We start from the raw sequence: 18,748 nt of genomic DNA, 5'->3' as shown, positions 1-18,748 counted from the left end.
AGGCTTAATCCTGGAGTGCCTGGAGTGTCCACTAGATGGAGCCAAACCTCCGCATTCACGGATTCCCAATTTTTGTTCCAGACAAGAGCGGGAGTTGGCTCATAAATGAGGGATTGAGAAGATTCGTGTATTCACTCACTCACTCATTCACCCATTCATTCAATAAACATTTGCTGAGCACATACTCTGAGCGAGGCATGGTGATACAACCATAAACACTGTACTTAGGAACACTGAACTTAGAATCTGACTTCACTTCTGTGACAACTATATCATTCATTCACTCCATTCTTTTCCCCCCCTCCATCCTCAACTAGGCTCTAAAGACGTCATTCTTCTGCTTCTTTATTGATTTGGCATATGGTCTCCATGCTCTGGGAGTACTAAGGTGGATCAGACAGTCTAGTGGAGGAGACAAACACCGGACCAGTGTGTGTTCAGTCTGACCTGAGTGGCGACCAATGTTTGCCAAAGGCTGGTTGGAGGAACCCAGAGCTCATCTTTAGGATCCTTTAAAATAAAATAAAATCATTTCTTCTTTGGCATCCTGAAGGAGAGATCAAAACCTTTGCCCCACCCACCCTTCTTCTGCTTCTTGTGAACAACTGGATCCCTTCCCTGTCCCTTCGTGATGGTAGGTGGGGCATGAGATGGCAGGAGGAGCCTGATCTTGCAGCTGGAGTTGGAGGAAAGCTCACTCTCCCCTGGGCACATGGTTTGCCTGCCCTTCCAAAACAGGAGTGTGGACACAGGGAGAACCACACCAACCTGATTTCAGAAGACCTGGGCTCTGACCCCCTTCTTGACCCTTATCTGATACCTGGTCATAGATCGGTCACATCCTTTTTCTGGGCCTCAGTCTTCTCCTCTGTAGCAGATTAAATATGGCCACAAATTCTTTACAGACCCTCCATCAGGAGACGGCATCTTTCCCCACTCCCCTCAATCCCAGGCAGCCACCCTCTGGCCCAAGTCACCTCATCCTCCCCTCAATTAGTCACGTGATAGCCTCCAAATGGTTCTCCCACGTTCACTCTGCCCACCCCACCCCCACGCATTCTGCACACAGGAGATCGAATGACATGAAAACATAAGTTGGATCTATCATTTGTCTGCCATCTGCCCCCTGGCATATGACAGCCTCCCTTCCACGAACTGCAACATTGTGCGCCATCTGGCTCCCCAACAGCCGTCTGCCTGTCTCCTTGTTCACACTGCTCCAGCCTCATGTCTGGGACTGTGACCCCGGTACCACACGACCGGTCATCTGGAGAGAGATTGGAGCAGAAAATCATGGAAGAATTTGAGTTGGAAAGCTTATAAGATTGAAGTTTTACTGTAAGAGAAACACTGAAGTGTTACCCAGAAGTGAGGGGGGCCAAGAAACTACTCCTTGAACCTGGGGAAAGGAGTTTTTCTAAGAGGTGGTCACAGTGGTGGCATCACGGAGAAGGGGGTTACGGACACGTGGTTTCTGATGGAAGCTGAATGGTCGGAAACCTCCGCTGTCACCCCGCCACCGGAAGGTGAACAGGGTGAGTGAGTCACCAATCAGGTTGCTGCCCCCACACCTGCTTGCACGTCTTCCGCTTTCCCTTGACTACGCACTGCCGCATAAACTCCTCGGCGGGGAAGGGCTGTGTCGTATTCACCTTTGTAGCCGTTTCCCAAATGCACCTCTGCACCAAGAGGGCAGAGAAGATGCCTGATGAACGTCATGAGCAACAGTTCTCGCCAGCCCACTCCCGGCAGCAGCACCCCTTTTTCTCTAGAGAACCCGCTCCCTTCCCCCTTCTCACTCATGTGCTCCACGTAAGAACTAATTCCCTCCCTGGTTCCAGAGCTGGACACGTGGGCCAGACCGAGCCAGCAAAACGCCCCTTTCCCCTGACCACAGTGACTGGCTCAGGAAGGGGCAGGTGACCATTCCAGATCGGAGGAAACATGAGACAGAGCTGAGGACAAAGGGCTTTCATTCTAGGCTGCAAGAAGTAAGCGAGGTCTAGTCCTAGTGACATAACTTAAGCTCCTGGATCCAGCTGTGTCTGAAGCCATTTATGTCACAGGACTCTTGAGTCCTCTCAGCATATCAATCCCCTAATTTTACCTAAAGCAGTTAGAGTTGGGTTGTCTGTCAACTGCACCCAAAGGAGCGCTGACGGAAACGAATGAATGGACCCACCTGAAAACCGTGCCACAGGGGAAAGGGTTCTGTGCAAGGACTCAGACAACACTTTGCTCTTTACTGTTTGACGCTGGGCTCACTGCTTCGTGTCTCTGGACTTCACTTTAGAATTCTGATATCACTCACTTATACAACAAATATTTATTGGCATTTACTGTGCTAGGCACCGTGCTAGGTTGTTGGCTCTGCTGTGGTAACAAAACCCTTTTGGTTCCTGTTCTCATGAAAATGGAAATGAAGTTCAGTTCTAGAAAAGTGAAGTTTCATCTGAGGACACCTGATTTTTATCACTGTAAAATCTGTGGTCTCTAGCTCTTGGTAACTAGTAGCTATTATTATTCCTTCAAGGCCTTATCCGCTAACCATATAGGGCCACCTGGAGGAGGGGAAAGAAACAGAGTATAATGAGGGATGGGGGTATCACAGGCTTCACTTCCTTCCCAGTGCTCAAGACTACTCAGAAAAAATGCGTATGAGCCTAATTATATGCAGCACTGAGATAAAGGGTGTAACAAGAGCCGGGCATGGACCTGGGTCCAATCCTCTGGGACCTTTAGCTCTAAGAATAGCTAACATGTTACCAAGTACACTTTTTCTGGCCTCTGGCAAAGGCACTTTTCTGAGTCAAATATGCTCATCAGTGTTCCCAAGAATCAGGCTTAGAAATGGAATTAAAACTCAATCTCTTTCCATTCTTGTTATAAGGAAATAACAATGTCAACTGCAGTTGGATTTTTCATTTTTTAAAGGGAATTCACAGGTTGGGCTGAAGTGGCAGAATGTCAGATATAAGCCCAGTAAAAGAATGTAAATTTAGCAGGTCCTAAATAACCAGAGTCCTATTCCACCTTCTATTATTTAATTTATTCATCCATTTAACAAATATGTATCATAGGCACCATCATAAAACAGCAGCTGGCTCATTAGAGAGCAGCTCAAGAGGGGACAGATCCAGAGGCAAATTCTCAAACTCGAGCCCACTCCCGTATACCAGGTGCACACACCTGCTAAGCCCATCCAGATGCTAATAAATTAGCCTCTACCAATAAATCAGCTTATGTGCTCTATTCTAAATATAGCATGGGTTCTTGCCTGTTCCATTTATTATTACTGCATACAAAAATGACCTCAAGCCCAGCCTGTGTGGCTCAGTGGATTGAGCATCACTCCACGGACTGATTCAGTTTGATTCCTGTCAAGACACACGCCCTGGGGTTGCAGGCTGATCCCCAGGATGGGGCGTGCATGAGGCAGCCAATCCCTGTTTCTCTCTCACATGGATGTTTCTATCTCTCTCTCCCTTTCTCTTCTCTTAAAAAAAAAAATTAATAAAAATATATATACTACTAAAAAAAAAACCCTCAAAACTTAGTGGTTTGGTACTTAATACCATTGAATTATATACACTTAAAAATGACTAAAATGGTAAATTTTATGTTATGTATATTTTTCAATACTAAAAAATTATGGAAGGATAAAAAACTTAATGGTTTGAAACAACCACTTAACTAAACTCACAGATTCTGGGGGTCAGAACTTTGGGCAGAGCACAGTGGGGATGGTTCATCTGTTCCATGGTGTGTGGGCCTCGGGAAAACTCGAAGGCTGGCATGAATCAGTGTCAGGGTGCTGAAATCATCTGAAGGCACGTTCACATACAAGTCTGGGTTGACTCAAAATCTAGGATTGTCTACTGGAGCACCCACACAGGGCCCCTCCACATGGTATGGCTTCCTCATAGCATAGTGGCCTCAGGGTAGTCCAACTTTTTATATAGCAACTCAGAGGTCCAAATATGAATGTATAAGAAAAAAGGGGGGGTAAAACCTGCATCCCATTTATGACCTAACATTGGGAGAGGGGGTCACTTCTGCCATATACTATTGGTCAAATTAGTCATAAACCTATCTAGATTCAAGGTTGAGGGGTGGGTAGAACTAGACTCGTTTGTTTTGTTTTTTTTATTCTCAACCGAGGACATTCTCCATTTTTTGTTCAGATAGAGCGGGAGGGAGGGAGAGAGAGAGAGAGAAACATCGACGCGAAAGGGACACATCAAGTGGCTGCCACCCGCACAACCAACCAGGGCCGGGGACAAAGTGCAACTGAGGTACACGCCCTTAGCGGGAACCAAACCCGGGTCTCTCCCGACCGCAGGCCAATGCTCTAACCGCTGAGCCAAACTGGCAAGGGCTAGACTCCTTGTTTTGAGGGGGAAGTATCAAGATCACATTGTAGAAAAACATGTGTGAAGAAAGATCTTGTTGCAGCCATTTCTGAAAAATGCAATCTACCCTACCACTGTACTAAATGGACCAAAAGCAAACAAACCACAAAATCAGTTGAGAGAAACAGAGCACCAGAAGAGGCCCTAATAAACATAGTCTGCTTTACCAAAAAATTAGCAATTCACTCCTGAGATGTTCGCTCTTTAGGCTGGTTGTGTCAGGGGCATTAGGCTGTGTAGCAAGTTGGTGTTTAGTTGTAGTTCTCAGTTCCTACCTTTGTGTGTGATTTCAGGTAGTAAGGCTTTTCACCACTGGGACCTATAACTTCCTCATGTTTAAGGAGGTAATTCTTGATCATGTTTCATCAGTGTTGTTTCGAGAACCAAGTAAATATTCTATGTGAAGACAAATTTGTTGCAAAAATGTCCACAAACTGACCACACAGGTGGACAGCTCACTTTGGCAATACAACTGGGAAAGATCATGTCCTGCCAATATAGTGTTGCCACCACTCTTTCCCTATAGCAACCACTCTCCTGTTTTTGCTTGCCTATCTCAAGAGGTAGGAGAGGCAGATGGAACTCAGAGAGGGCAAATGACCTGGACAGGGTTACACAAAGAGATCAAAATCCATTATCTTTCTAGGATGCCACTAATATTTTTAATAGATGACTCTAACTTTTTTTTCAAATTTTATTAATTTATTTTTGTTACAGTTGTTTCTCCTTTCTTCCCCCTAGACACCATCCTCCCCATCCCACCTCTCCCCTCCCCCCAAGCACTGTTGTCTATGTCCATTAGTTACACATCCATGCGTATAAGTTCTTTGGTATATATCTCATAAATGACTCTGACTTTAGCTGATAAGCATAACACAGATTATAGCCAACATCTGGAGTAACAGTACCTGGGTTTATATCCTAGCTACAACACTCACTAACTGTGTGACCTTGAGAAAGGCAATTAATGTGTCACCGTGTGTAAAATGGGAATAAGACTTCTCACACACGGGTAAGAAGTAACCCAGTTAATATAAGGCACTTAGCCCCGGTCGGTGTGGCTCAGCTGGTTGGAATATGCTTGTGCTCTGAAAGGCTGCACTTGGATTCCAGTCAGGACACATGCCTGGGTTGTGGCTGTATCCCCAGTACGGGGCGTGCAGGAGGCAGCCCATGTTTCTCTCTCTCTCTTCCTTCCTCTCTCTCTAAAAAAAATCAATAAAAACATTAAAAAATAATAATAAAATGAAATGATAAAAATTAAAATTATAAAAACACGAGGCACTTATAACAGTGTCTTGCACATTACAAGCACTTTGCTGCTGCTAACCCCTACTGTACATTTTCCTATATAATAGGTGCTAAGTGTTTTAAGGTGCAAAAGTAACATCCAAGAATGTAATGAAATACAGCGACAGAAGTACCTTCTTGAAATGACAAATACATTGAGAGAAAGCTTTAAAAACAACACACCCTCACAAACCTCTACCATTTATCAGCTTGAAGTCTATGCAACTGCGGGCAAAATAAATATGAGTAGAAATTTGCCTCTGACAACTGAGGTTCCGATTTTATCTGCTGCCTCCACAAAGCTTGTAGACATCGTCACAGTGCTGAAAAGCCCATTCCTGTCGGTCCAAAACCGCCCAGTCGACCACACGTGGATTCCTCGCTCGGCTGCTTCCGCTTCTAACCTTGGGCCCACCCCTTTCCCACTCGGCGCCTTCGAATGACGTCAGAAGCGGACGCCGGCGCCGGAAACAGTGCCTGCGCATGCGCTCCGCTGGAACAGCGTCCGAGGGCTTGTCCCGGAGCGTGGCAGCCAGAGGGCCGCGAGGGTCCCAGTCCGGCTGGAAGCGAGCGTCAGCGTGAAGCGTCCCCGAGGCTAGGACCATGAACCGCAGCCGCCAGGTGACGTGCGTGGCCTGGGTCCGCTGCGGCGTGGCCAAAGAGACGCCAGACAAGGTGAGGCCTGGTCGTTCACAGGTAGTGGGAGCGACCTCTTTGCAGCGTCCTCGGTTAGCTGGGGAACCTAGACCCGGGACACGCGGCCCTGGTCTGGCTGTTATGACTGGGCGGGGTGAAGTCGGTTTGGGCCTGAGTGTTGTGATTAGGGCTGCGGCTCCGAACACCTGGGGAGCCTGGGACTGCACCCCCTCATGGTCCCCCCCGCCCCGTAAACCCTACCCCCAGATTCGCGCACCCATGGACCTCCTGGGCTGGAAGAGGGCAGGTTTTTCCTCTGAGTCAGAACCCTCACCCCCAGCAAAAGCCTTCTTGACAACACCACAGCTTCAGCCACACCCCGATGCGTTTTCAGGGTAACGGGAATCAGGAGCACCTCTGTGAACTCCGCTTTCCACTCCTGTGCTCGGCCTTCGGAAGGAGTAAACAGGATGAAAGCTATGGTATAGAAAAGCTGGCGTGGCGACTGCATGTCGTGAGGCTGGGAGATAAGTCAGGAATGTCTTGCAGTAATTCAAGTGAGACGTTGAAGTGGCAGTGGGGATGAGAGGTGGGTGACACATGAAGGAAAAACCTGCAGGAGTTAGGGGCTGGGTCTGTAGCAAAGATGAGGAGTACTTAAGATATTCAGCAGGTACTTACTAGGTGCCTTCTGTGTGCCAGGCATTTTCAGGGTCCTGGAATAGGCAAAACAAAAACTCCCTGCCTGTATATATAATATGTCAGTGGGAATAAATGTTATGAAAGAAGTGGGGCTAGGGGCCTCATTTGAATGTAACTGGGCCAGTGATGGCCGAGATTAGAAAAGTGATAGAAATGGCCCTGGCCGGTCTGGCTCAGCCGTTCGAGTGTGGCCCCCGGACCACAGAGTCTCCGATTAGGTTTCCACTAAGGGCACCTACCTCGGTTGGTTTGTCCCCCACCCTGGTTGGGGTCGTATGGGTTGCAATCATTGGATGTGTCTCTTTCACATGGATGTTTCTATCTCTCTCTCTCTCTCCCTGTCTTCCTCCCGCTCTATCTGAAGATAAATGCAAAAATGTCCTCGGGTGAGGATATAAAAAAGAAAAGAAAAGTGATAGAAATGTAAGTGGTTGAGACGTGAAATTAACAGTAATGAGGGATTGGAGTAGCCTCAATGGATGTAAATTCCTCAGGACACAGACTGTTTTATTCACCAGTTTCTTTGGTGTTTGGCTCACAGTAGACACTCAGTGCATATGTTTAGAATAGGGACAGGAAATTATCTCATTAAAAATTATTGAGGGAACCTGGCCAGTGTGGCCAAGAGGTTGCCAGTTGCCAGTTTGATTCCCAGTCAGGGCACATGCCCAGGTTGTGGGCCGAAACCCCAGTGGGGGGCATGCTGGAGGCCACCAGTTGATGTTCTCTCTCATTGATGTTTCTATCTCTCTCAATAAAGAAAAACATTTTTTTTTAATTATTGAGGGAGCCCTGGACAGGTAGCTCAGTTGGTTTGAGCGTACTCTGAGGTTGCAGGTTTGATCTCTGGTCAGGGCACATACAAGAATTAACCAATGAATGCACAACTAAGTGGAACAACAACCAAAAAAAAAAAAAAATCAGTGTTTAGCACTTTCTCTCTTTCTCAAATCAATAACTTTAAAAAAATTGTTGAGGGAACTAACAGTTATTATTAAAAAGGGACATATATCCTTTCAGATACTTGAAGACAGGAATTTCCAACCATGTCTACAGATTGTAGTCACTTGGGGAGCTTGTAATACTGATGTCTGTGCCCTGCTCCCTACTCTTGTGATTTAATTGGTCTGGAGTATAGCCTGAAATTATTAAAAGATTCCTCACGTGATTCTAATGTGCAGAAAAGTTTGGGAACCATTGCTTGAAGAGTTTATAGAAAGAAAAGATTGAATTTATTCTACAAACATACCTGAAAGGAAAACTCAGACCATTAAGAGAAATTAGAAAAATAAGTATTGCTTAATTAAATTAAAAATCTTTAATTTCTGGAGCTATCCAACAATAGAGTGTCACACCTCAAGAGGATTTCCACATTACTGGAGGCATTTTGGTATAAACTGGATGATTCATTCATTCATCTGTCATCCAGCATCCCTACCTTGGGCTAAGCACTGAACTATGTTTTGAACAGGATATCCAAATGGAGAGTGTTATAGGCCATTGGGAAAGTAAAACTGGAGTTTAGGGCTAGAGAAGGGAGAGTGTAGAGTGATCAGTTCAGGGGTGATAGTTTTAGTCTTGAGAATGAATGAGCTTTGCAAGGAACTTATAGCATGGTGAGTGAATACTTGCTGGTGATAACAGGCAAAAGAGCAGAGGACCCAGGCAAGAGTGGTTTGTGTAGGAATATCCGCAGGGGGAACTGGAGAGAGGGGGCCAAGAAGGAGTCAGAGTGATTAGAAGAAAATGAGGTGGGCTACTATAGAAGTCAGTTTATACAAGTCAGTCTTTTTGGAAAGACTGAAGAGAGCTAAAGGTGATTTTTAAACAACTTTAGGTGGGAAGGGATCTTAATTATAAGGACCTGTGAAAACTCCAATTATGTTAATTTAGAGTCTGGACTGATTGATTCTTTCTCTCAAAGTTGTATTTTACATTAGTTTGCATATATGCATATAAGTTCTGTGGTTTATCTCTCCCCCACCACCCCCTCTTCTGGGGATTGTCAGTCTGTACCCCACTTCCACATCTCTGGGACTACCCCATTCCTCAGACTGTTATGTTCATTATATTCCACAAATAAGTGAGATCATATGATACTAGTCTTTCTCTGTTTGGCTTGTTTTGCTTAGGATAATACTTTCCTGGTCCCTCCATATTGTTTCAAAGGATAAGAGATCTTTCTTTCTTACAGCTGCATATACTCCATTGTGTATATGTACCACAGCTTTTTTATCCATTCATCTACTGGTGGACATTTGGGCTGTTTCCAGATCTTAGCTATTGTAAATAGTGCTGCTATGAACATGGGGGTACATATATTGCTTTTTTTTTTTTTTATCCTCACCCGAGGACATTTTTCCATTTTTTATTCAGATAGAGCGGGAGGGAGAGAGAGGAAGAGAGAGAAAGAAACATCGATGTGAAAGGGACACATCAAGTGGCCGCCACCTGCACAACCCAACCAGGGCCAGGGACAAACTGCAGCCAAGGTACATGCCCTTAGCGGGAACAGAACCTGGGTCTCTGTGGACCACAGGCTGACGTTCTAACCGCTGAGCCAAACTGGCCAGGGCCATATATTCTTTCTGATTGGTGTTTCAGGCTTCTTAGGGTATATTCCTAGAAGTGGGTTCACTGGGTCAAATGGAAGTTCAATTTTTAATTTTTTGAGGTAACACCATAGTGTTTTTCATAGTGGCTGCACCAGTCTGCATTCCCACCAGCAGTGTATTAGAGTCCCCTTTTCTCCACACCCTCACCAACACTTGTTGTTTGATGATTTGTTGATGGTGGCCATTCTGACAGATGTGAGGTGATACCTCATTGTTGTTTTAATTTGCATCTCTCTGATGATTAGTGATGTTGAGCATTTCTTCATAGGTCTCTTAGCCATTTGTATGTCCTGTTTGAAGAGGTGTCTCTTTCAGTCCTCTGCCCATTTTTTAATTGGGTTCTTTGTTTTCCTTTTGTTGAGTTGTATGAGCACTCTCTATACATTGGAAATTAATCCCTTATCTGATATATCATTGGCAATTATGCTCTCCCATACAGTCAGTTGCCTTTCCATTTTGATGACTGTATCTTTTGCTGTGCAGAAGCTTTTGAGTTTGATGTAGTCCCATGTGTTTATTTTCTCCTTTGTTTCTGTTGCCTTAGGTGATGTATCAGTGAAAATTCTGCTGTGTATGATATCTGAAATTTTGTTGCCTACAGTTTCTTCTAGGATTTTTATGGATTCATGAGTCACATTTGAGTCTTTTATCCATTTTGAGTTTATTCTTGTGTATGATATAAGTTGATGTTCTAGTTTTATTTTTTTGCATGTAGCTGTCCAATTTTCCCAACACCATTTATTAAAGAGGCTGTCTTTACTCCACTGTATGCTCTTGTCACCTTTGTCAAATATTAATTGAGCATATAGCCTTGGGTCCATTTCTGGGTTTTCTGTTCTGTTCCACTGGTCTATATGCCTGTTCTTGTGCCAGTACCGGGCTGTTTTGATTACAGTGGCTTTGTAGTATAACCTGAAATCTGGTAATGTGATCCCTCCAACTTTGTTCATTTTTTTCAAGATTTCTGTGGCTATTCGAGGTCTTTTTGGTTCCATATGAACTTTTGAAGTACTTGTTCTAATTCTGTGAAGTATGCCATTGGTATTTTGATGGGGATTGCATTGAATCTATAGATTGCTTTGGGTAATTTGGACATTTTAATGATGTTAATTCTTCCAATCCACGAACAAGGTATGTGCTTCCACTTTTTTATATTGTCCTCTATTTCTTTTTTCAATGACCTGTAGTTTTCTGCAAATAGGTCCTTTATTTCTTTGGTTAAATTTATTCCTAAGTATCTTAATATTTTTGTCGCGATGATAAATGGGATTGTTTTTTTTTTTTCTCAGTTTCTCTTTCTGTGAGTTCATCATTGGTGTATAAGAATGCCATCGATTTCTTGACATTAATTTTGTATCCTGCTACTTTGCCATATTCATTTACTAAGTCTAGTAAATTTTTGATGGAGTCTTTGGGTTTTCTACGTATAGTATCATGTCATCTGCAAATAACGACAGTTTCACTTCCTCCTTTCCCATTTGGATCCCTTTTATTTTTTCTTCCTGCCTGATTGCTGTGGCTAAGACTTCCAGTACTATGTTAAGTAAGAGTGGCAAAAGTGGGCATCCCTGTATTGTTCCTGTTCTTAAGTGAAATACTTTTAGTTTTTGCCCATTGAATATGATGTTGGCTGTAGATCTTTCATATATGGCCTTTATTATGTCGAGATATGATCCCTCTATTCCCACATTGCTGAGCGTTTTTATCAGAAATGGGTGCTGGACTCTGTCACATGCTTTTTCAGCATCTATTGATATGATCGTGTGGTTTTTATCTTTCATTTTGTTTATGTGGTGTATCACATTTATTGATTTGCGAATATTGTATCAATCTTGCATCCCTGGGATGAATCCCACTTGGTCATGGTGAACAATTTTTTTGATGTATTGCTGGATTTGATTTGCTAGTATATTGTTTAGGATTTTGGCATCTATGTTCATCAGGGATATTGGTCTGTAGTTTTCTTTGTAGTGTCTTTTTCTGGTTTTGGAATTAGAATTATGCTGGCCTCATAAAACGAGTTTGGAAGTCTTCCTTCTTCTTGAATTTTTTGAAATAGTTTGAGGAGAATGGGTATTAGTTCTTCTTTGAATGTTCAGTAAAATTCCCCCATGAAGCCATCCGGGCCTGGGCTTTTGTTTGCTGGGAGAGCCTTGATTACATCTTCAATTTCTTCTGTTGTTATTGGTCTGTTCAAGTTTTCTATCTCTTCACAGTTCAGTTTTGGGAGGCTATGTGTTTCTAGAAATTTGTCCATTTCGCTTAGATTGTCGAATTTGTTGCCATATAATTGTTCATAATATCTGTTAACAGTCCTTTGTATTTCTGTGGTGTCGGTTATTATTTCTCCTCTTTCACTTCTGATTTTATGTATTTGGGTTCTCTCTCTTTGTTTGTTGGTGAGTCTAGCTAAGGATCCATCAATCTTGTTTATCTTTTCAAAGAACCAGGTCTTTGTTTCATTGATCCTTTGAATTGTTTGTTTGTTTTTTTGGTGTCCATGTCATTTATTTCTGCTCTGATCTTTACTATTTCCTTCCTTTTACTTGCTCTGGGTTTTTATTTCTGTTTGCTTTCTAGTTCTTTAAGTTGTGAGGTTAGATAGTCTATTAGAAATTTTTCTTGCTTCTTGAGGTAGGCCTGTAGTGCTATGAACTTTCCTCTCAGAACTGCTTTCACTGCATCCCATAGATTTTGTGTTGTTGTGTGTTCATTTTCACTGGTTTCCAGGAAGTGTTTAATTTCTTCCTTAATCTCCCTGGTAACCCATTTGTTGTTCAACAACATGCTATTTAGCCTCCATGTTTCCAAATGTTTTTGCATGTTCTTGTTGCAATTGATTTCTAGTTGCATGCCATTATGATCTGAGATGATGCTTGATATGATTTCAGTCTTCTTGAACTTGTAGAGACTTAGTTTGTGCCCTAACTTGTGGTCTGTCTTTGAGAATGTCCCATGTGCACTTGAGAAGAATGTGAATTCTGTGGTTTTGGGGTATAAGTCTCTGTTAAATCCATTTGATCTAGTGCTTCATTTAGAGTCTGTGTTTCCTTGTTAATTTTTTGTCTAGAAGATCTATCCAGTGATGTCAGTGGGGTGTTGAAGTCCCCTGCTATGATTGTATTGCTGTTGATGTCTCCTTTGAAGTCCTCCAGAAGATTTTTAATATATGTTGGTGCTCCTAAATTGGGTGCATATATATTTACCAAGGTTATATCTTTCTGTTGGATAGATCCTTTCAATATTATGTAGTGGTCTTCTTTGTCTCTAGTTATGGCCTTCAGTTTGAAATCTGCTTTATCAGATATGAGTATTGCTAACCCAGCTTTTTTTTGCTTTCCGTTTGCTTGGAAGATTTTTTTCCACCCTTTCACTTTCAGCCTATGTGAGTCTTTGTTGTGAGGTGGGTCTCTTGTAAACAACATATATGTTAGCCATACTTTCTTGTCTGTCATCTATTCTGTGTCTTTATCAGAGCATTCAAACCATTCACATTTAAGGTGATAATTGATATGTACTTATTTGTTGCCATTTTTGTTTAGTGTGGTTCTATTTTTCTTCCTATTTCTTTTATTTACAGCAGTCCTTTTGCAAACTTCTTTTAAATTCAAAGACTTACAATGACTTCTTTAACTATATTGTAATGAAATGTTTGTTCTCTTGTAGGTAGAGCTTAGTAAAGAAGAAGTAAAACGTCTCATTGCTGAAGCAAAGGAAAAATTACAGTAAGTTTAGGCATGTTGATGTTTGTGGTAAAGTCCAGAAGAAATGTAAATCTTAACTAATGATGACAAAGTGGTCTTGTTATTGAAAAGTGCCATTGGGGTGATTTTCTTTTTTCATCGGCATAGAGAAGAAGGTGGCAGTGATGAAGAGGAGACAGGTGATCCTTCAGAAGATGGCATGCAGAGTGCACGCACTCAGGCAAGACCCAGGGAGCCCCTGGAGGATGGTGACCCAGAGGATGATAGGACACTGGGTGATGACGAGCTGGCCGAGTACGAGTTAGATAAATACGATGAGGAAGGCAACCCAGGTTAGCAGTCATTCACTTATACTGGTATCTAATCACAAATTCAGCGTGTTAGATCAGTGATTTTCAACTTTTTCATCTCATGGCACACACAAACTAATTACAAAAGTGCAGCGCACCAAAAAATAAATTTTTTGCCAGTCTGACCAAAAAAAGGTATAATTTTGATTCATTCACACCAGATAGCTATTGTTGTGTTGGCTGTTGTCATTTTATTTGGCAGTCTAAGGGAAAAGAGGTCAGTGCCCCTGACTAAACAGTCAGATATTGCATGTTTTTTTTTGTTTGTTTTTTTTTTATCCTCACCCGAGGACACTTTTTCATTCTTTGTTCAGATAGAGCAGGAGGGAGAGAGAGAGAGAGAGAGAAACATCGATGTGAAAGGGACACATCGAGTGGCTGCCACCTGCACGACCAACCAGGGCCGGGGACAAACTGCAACCGAGGTACATGCCCTTAGCGGGAACCGAACCCAGGTCTCTCCGGACCGCAGGCCGACGCTCTAACCGCTGAGCCAAACCGGCCAGGGCAGATATTGCATGTTGTAAAAATTACCCCGACTGGGGACCCAACCCACAACCATTCGCAGTGCCCTGACCGGGAACCGAAACGGGACCTCTTGGTGCATGGGTCGATGCCCAGCCACTGAGCCACACCAGCTGGGCGTGTTGGTTTTTATATCAGTCACATAATCTGGCTCTAGGATTAGGAAGATAGTATGTTTCCTAAGTTAGTTTAGAACATAAGCTCTAGCCCCCTAATAAGATCTGAAAACAAAAATTAATATTGTATATTTTATTTTATTACAACTAGTGGGTATTAACCTGTAACACATTTTTTCTTTAGCTACAATGAGAGGAATTATTACCTCCATTTTATGGAAAACAGGCTTACAAAGATGAAATAATTTTTCATTGTCACCCAAGTGGTGTATAATGGGGCTAGATTTGAACATTATTTGTTTCTGAAGCCTTCATTCTTTTTAGTACAGATGCCCCTCAACCTACGATAGGGCTATGTCTTGATAAACCCATAGTAAGTTGAAGCTATTTTAATTAGCAAATGCATTTAATACACCTGCCAAACATTGTAGTTTAGCCTAGCCCATTTCTAGTGGATGTGTATCACTTTTGTACCATCAGAAGGTTGAAAAATTGTAAGTCAAACCATCTGAAATTAAGGACCGACTGTATACTTCAGTGGATGCAGAGGGTAGTTTTTCCACTGGACTCTGGGTTGTTACTATCCTGCTAGGACAGAGTGCGTGGGAATACAGAGAGAGGAAGAGAACCCATCCTCAGGAGATGGCATCCAAAAAGGCTCCTTACCATTCTCCACACCCTGCAGATCATTGTTCCTGTCTTTCTCGCCCAGAAGAAATTCCCGTGTCTGTTTCCTATCAGATCTTTAGGACTTATTAGTCCTACCTCCCTAAAGTAGTTTCCCCTGACAGTTAAAAGTATCTTCCTTTTCCTGAGTTTCATGTTACTTGGGGTCAACTCTATGTCACCCTTGCAGAAGGGTTTGAGTTTAGTGTAAAAGGATATAATAATCCCTCTTTCAGAGTCATATGGCAAATTAGCATATCAGAGGTTCTGAGAAATCTTACAATAAGAAAACCTATTTAGCCCTGGCTGGTTTGGCTCAGCGGTTAGAGTGTTGCCTGGCGGTCCAGAGAGACCCGGGTTCGGTTCCCGCTAAGGGCATGTACCTCAGTTGCAGTTTGTCCCCGGCCCTGGTTGGGTCGTGCGGGTGGCAGCCACTCGATGTGTCCCTTTCACGTCGATGTTTCTCTCTCTCTTCCTCTCTCTCCCTCCCACTTTATCTGAACAAAAAAACGAAAAAATGCCCTCAGGTAAGGATAAAAAAGAAAAAGAAAGCCTATTTAACTTTGTGAAACCCATCATTTTTCTATTTTATTTGACCAGGGAGCTGTTACTTACTCCGTGTTGATGCCAGTGTTTCAAGATCATTTTATTTCCAGGACTTCAAGGCCACCTTTTTGTAGCACTTTCGAATGATGATTACAAGGAGCAAACTAGAGAATCTGAGCAGAATTCAGATGTCTTCTAAGGGAATTTCACATTTTTTTTTAATTCTTTTATTGGAAGATTATAAATTCCAAGTCTATCAGATATGGATTCCAATGTCAAATATAAATGGCTTTTAAATTCCTATTTATCATTATCCACTATTTCCTTTCCCAACTATGAATGATCCATAGGTAGTTATGAAAGAGATGGTGGGATCTAAGTCTAAAGATAGGATGGCTTAGAAAAAATGCTTTTGTCAAAATGACTGTTTTATTCCTTTCAATTTGTGAATTCTTATAGATACTGAAACTCTTGGTGAATCTCTCTTGGGTCTTACAGTCTATGGGAGTAATGATCAAGATCCATATGTTACTCTGAAAGATACGGTAAATATTTACATGGTTTTTCTAATTTTTCTCTGTAAGAGTTTGAAAAACTTTACCAAATATTTGCTTCTAGTCAGTGACTTTTATCTCTCTCCGCTTAGGAGCAATATGAACGTGAGGATTTCTTGATTAAGCCTAGTGACAATCTCATAGTTTGTGGCAGAGCTGAACAGGACCAGTGCAATTTAGAGGTACATGGTGAGTGAAAACAGCCCTTACTAAAAGATTCTAGTCTATAATAGGATATTAAAATAATAACCATAATAGTTACTATAATGAATGGTTAGGTGTCAGATCCTGCCTTCACTCATTGAAGTTTGTTACATGGTTAAATTCTATACAGTCTACAGATTTCCTGGTTATTATACCTAGACATGTGTAGTCTGTGTCACTGGTACCCTATTTAATCTATGGAAATAGGTCTCATGGAAGGTTTTAACAAGGGTTTTTCATCTTTCACTTTCCCCCTGTTGGAGAAAACCTGGATGTAACACTATACAGAAACACAAGAGAAAAATATGATCCCATCACCCACAGGTAACTTGTTGCCCTGGCTTTTTACTCCAGTCTCCTTTCTGGCTGCATTTTCTTTATGTGGCAAAGAGTATGCTCAACAGACAGGTTTTTATCCTGCTCTTTTTTTTTTTCAGACTCATTTCAAATGTTTCCCCTTCAGCAATACATTTTATTTTCTTCATAACAATTCTACACAGAAGCCTACATTTTCCTTTAGGAACCAAAGCATCTTGGTCACATTTTCTAGTTTAGGGAATGTTTGTGTCTAAGCCAGAGGTGACTACTGTGACTCTGACATAGGCAGTGATTTGAGTTTTTCTTTTTTCTTTGAATTTTTAAATCATATACTTTAATGTTGATATTTATTAATCAACAAACATTAATTGAACGGCTGTTTTCTTGCCCTTTGTTTCTCTGTGCACACACCCTCAGACAGGCCCATCCTCGCCCACATACTCTCCTCCCCGCGGTCTTCTATTCATGTCTCAAAACTGTGACGTTTTAATGAGTTTACTATGCTAAGGCCTTTGAGAGGAAGCACAGTTGCACAGTTTGAAAATTAAAACCTTTACATTTAATGTTTATTGGCATCTTCTAGGTTACTTTGTCATTTATTCTATTTATTAGGTTGAATTTCTGTAAGTCTTCACAGTCTTTAAAGGCTGCATATAGGAAGTCTATTGAAGAGGCTGTTTTTATCCCATGGCCCATTGTGATCTATTTATAAAATCAGAAAAGCTTTAAATTGCAGATATTTCAACATGAAGTTATTCTAATTATCTTCGAACTTCTTATGTATTTCATGTGAAAACCATGTTGGTGAAATTTTTAAAAGACCAATTCTGATTTCAAAAAATTAAAACTAGGCTGCCATCACCAACCCAGTACCCCATGGCTCGGTGATGTGTAGCCCTTCCCTTTGGATGTCCCCACCCCCTTTTTCTTTAAATAAATCCAATTCTTCTTTGTAAAAAAAAAAACTATCATAATTTGTCATCAGTGATTTTTATACATTCATGTGCGAACTTATTGTGGTCATTCCTTTGAGTATCAGAGAGGAGTTGAGAAAATCAAACAAATTGTATTCCTACTTCTTTCTAAATTAGGTTATTAAAGATATATTTCTTTGGATTTGGTGTGAAGCCCCAAATTATCCAGCAATCTCTATTCAAGAATATTTTCAAAATTGCATTCTAAACCTGATCTGAATGTTGATCTGATATGGTTAAAATTAGGAGAATATTTTAAATCATCTTCATTGTTTTTATTTGAAATGTGGGCTGAATACATTGACCAGAGCTGAGGTTCTTGCAGAACCACAGGCTGGTCACTTTGAACACACTTTCTCATCCTGTGATGCGACAGACCAGCCATGGGAGCGGCTGGTCCCAGGATCTCTCCCAGAAGCGGGGGGCTGAGGGATTACAATCTTCAGGTTATAATACTAACATTTCTTCTAACAAAAAGCATGTTTGGGGAAAATCTCTGACTATTTGGGCTCTAGTTTATCAGTGTTTCGACTTCTTAGTCATTGAGTCTAACAGTGTTTTTGTTACTTAACGTTATAAATGAATGGAGGAGCTAAGTCTTACAGTTGCCCTATTTCCAAAAAGTGTTCTCAGGAGCTTTATTTACATTGTTGGTCTTCATAAACATTTTCCCATATTAAAGAAGTAATTTTGCCAAGCGTTTAGATTTCTAAACAAGTTGTTCCTTTTCAGTGCTGTTTTTTTCTTCTTGACTTATAACCAAATAGACCTTAAAAGATAAAATAACAATTACAGTCATGCTCTGCTTATGAGGGGCATGCATTCTGAGAAATGCATCATTAGACAAGTTTGTCATTGTGCAAACATCACAGTGCACTTCACAAACCTAGATGTATAGCCTACTGCACACTTAGGCTATATGGTGTAGCCTGTTGCTCCCAGGCTGCAAGCCCGTACAACATGTGACTGGACAAAACAACATTAAGTCAAATCAAGCACAAGAGGAAGTGGTGCAGTTAAGAGACACAGTAAACACGAGATACGTGAAGCTGCTGCTGGATTAACACAGCATAATGTTTTACAGTAAAGTTTTTTTAATAGAGTACACAATAAAGTAATGATAAAAAAGTATAGTA

General features: G+C 41.8%; 1 protein-coding gene across 2 annotated transcripts in view; it reads left to right on the top strand.

The window, feature by feature from the left end:
- The first annotated feature begins 6,201 nt into the window (after positions 1 to 6,201).
- Positions 6,202 to 18,748, top strand: part of PWP1 (PWP1 homolog, endonuclein) — a 29,517-nt gene continuing 16,970 nt past the window's right edge. The window contains exons 1-5 of one of the 2 annotated variants that reach the window (XM_036252798.1): positions 6,202 to 6,377; positions 13,322 to 13,380; positions 13,507 to 13,691; positions 16,022 to 16,107; positions 16,209 to 16,305. In XM_036252798.1, the coding sequence (XP_036108691.1) occupies positions 6,306 to 6,377; positions 13,322 to 13,380; positions 13,507 to 13,691; positions 16,022 to 16,107; positions 16,209 to 16,305 (499 nt within the window). In that variant the 5' untranslated portion in view covers positions 6,202 to 6,305. Of the gene's footprint in view, positions 6,378 to 13,321; positions 13,381 to 13,506; positions 13,692 to 16,021; positions 16,108 to 16,208; positions 16,306 to 18,748 lie in introns of those variants that run through there. The other variant, XM_036252799.1, reaches the window with a different exon arrangement.

Source organism: Molossus molossus, unplaced genomic scaffold, assembly GCF_014108415.1.
Source record: "Molossus molossus isolate mMolMol1 unplaced genomic scaffold, mMolMol1.p scaffold_m16_p_10, whole genome shotgun sequence".
In the NCBI taxonomy this organism is placed as follows: domain Eukaryota; kingdom Metazoa; phylum Chordata; class Mammalia; order Chiroptera; family Molossidae; genus Molossus; species Molossus molossus.
Note: the sequence above shows the minus strand (reverse complement) of the source record. Positions and strands in the feature narration are given on the sequence as shown.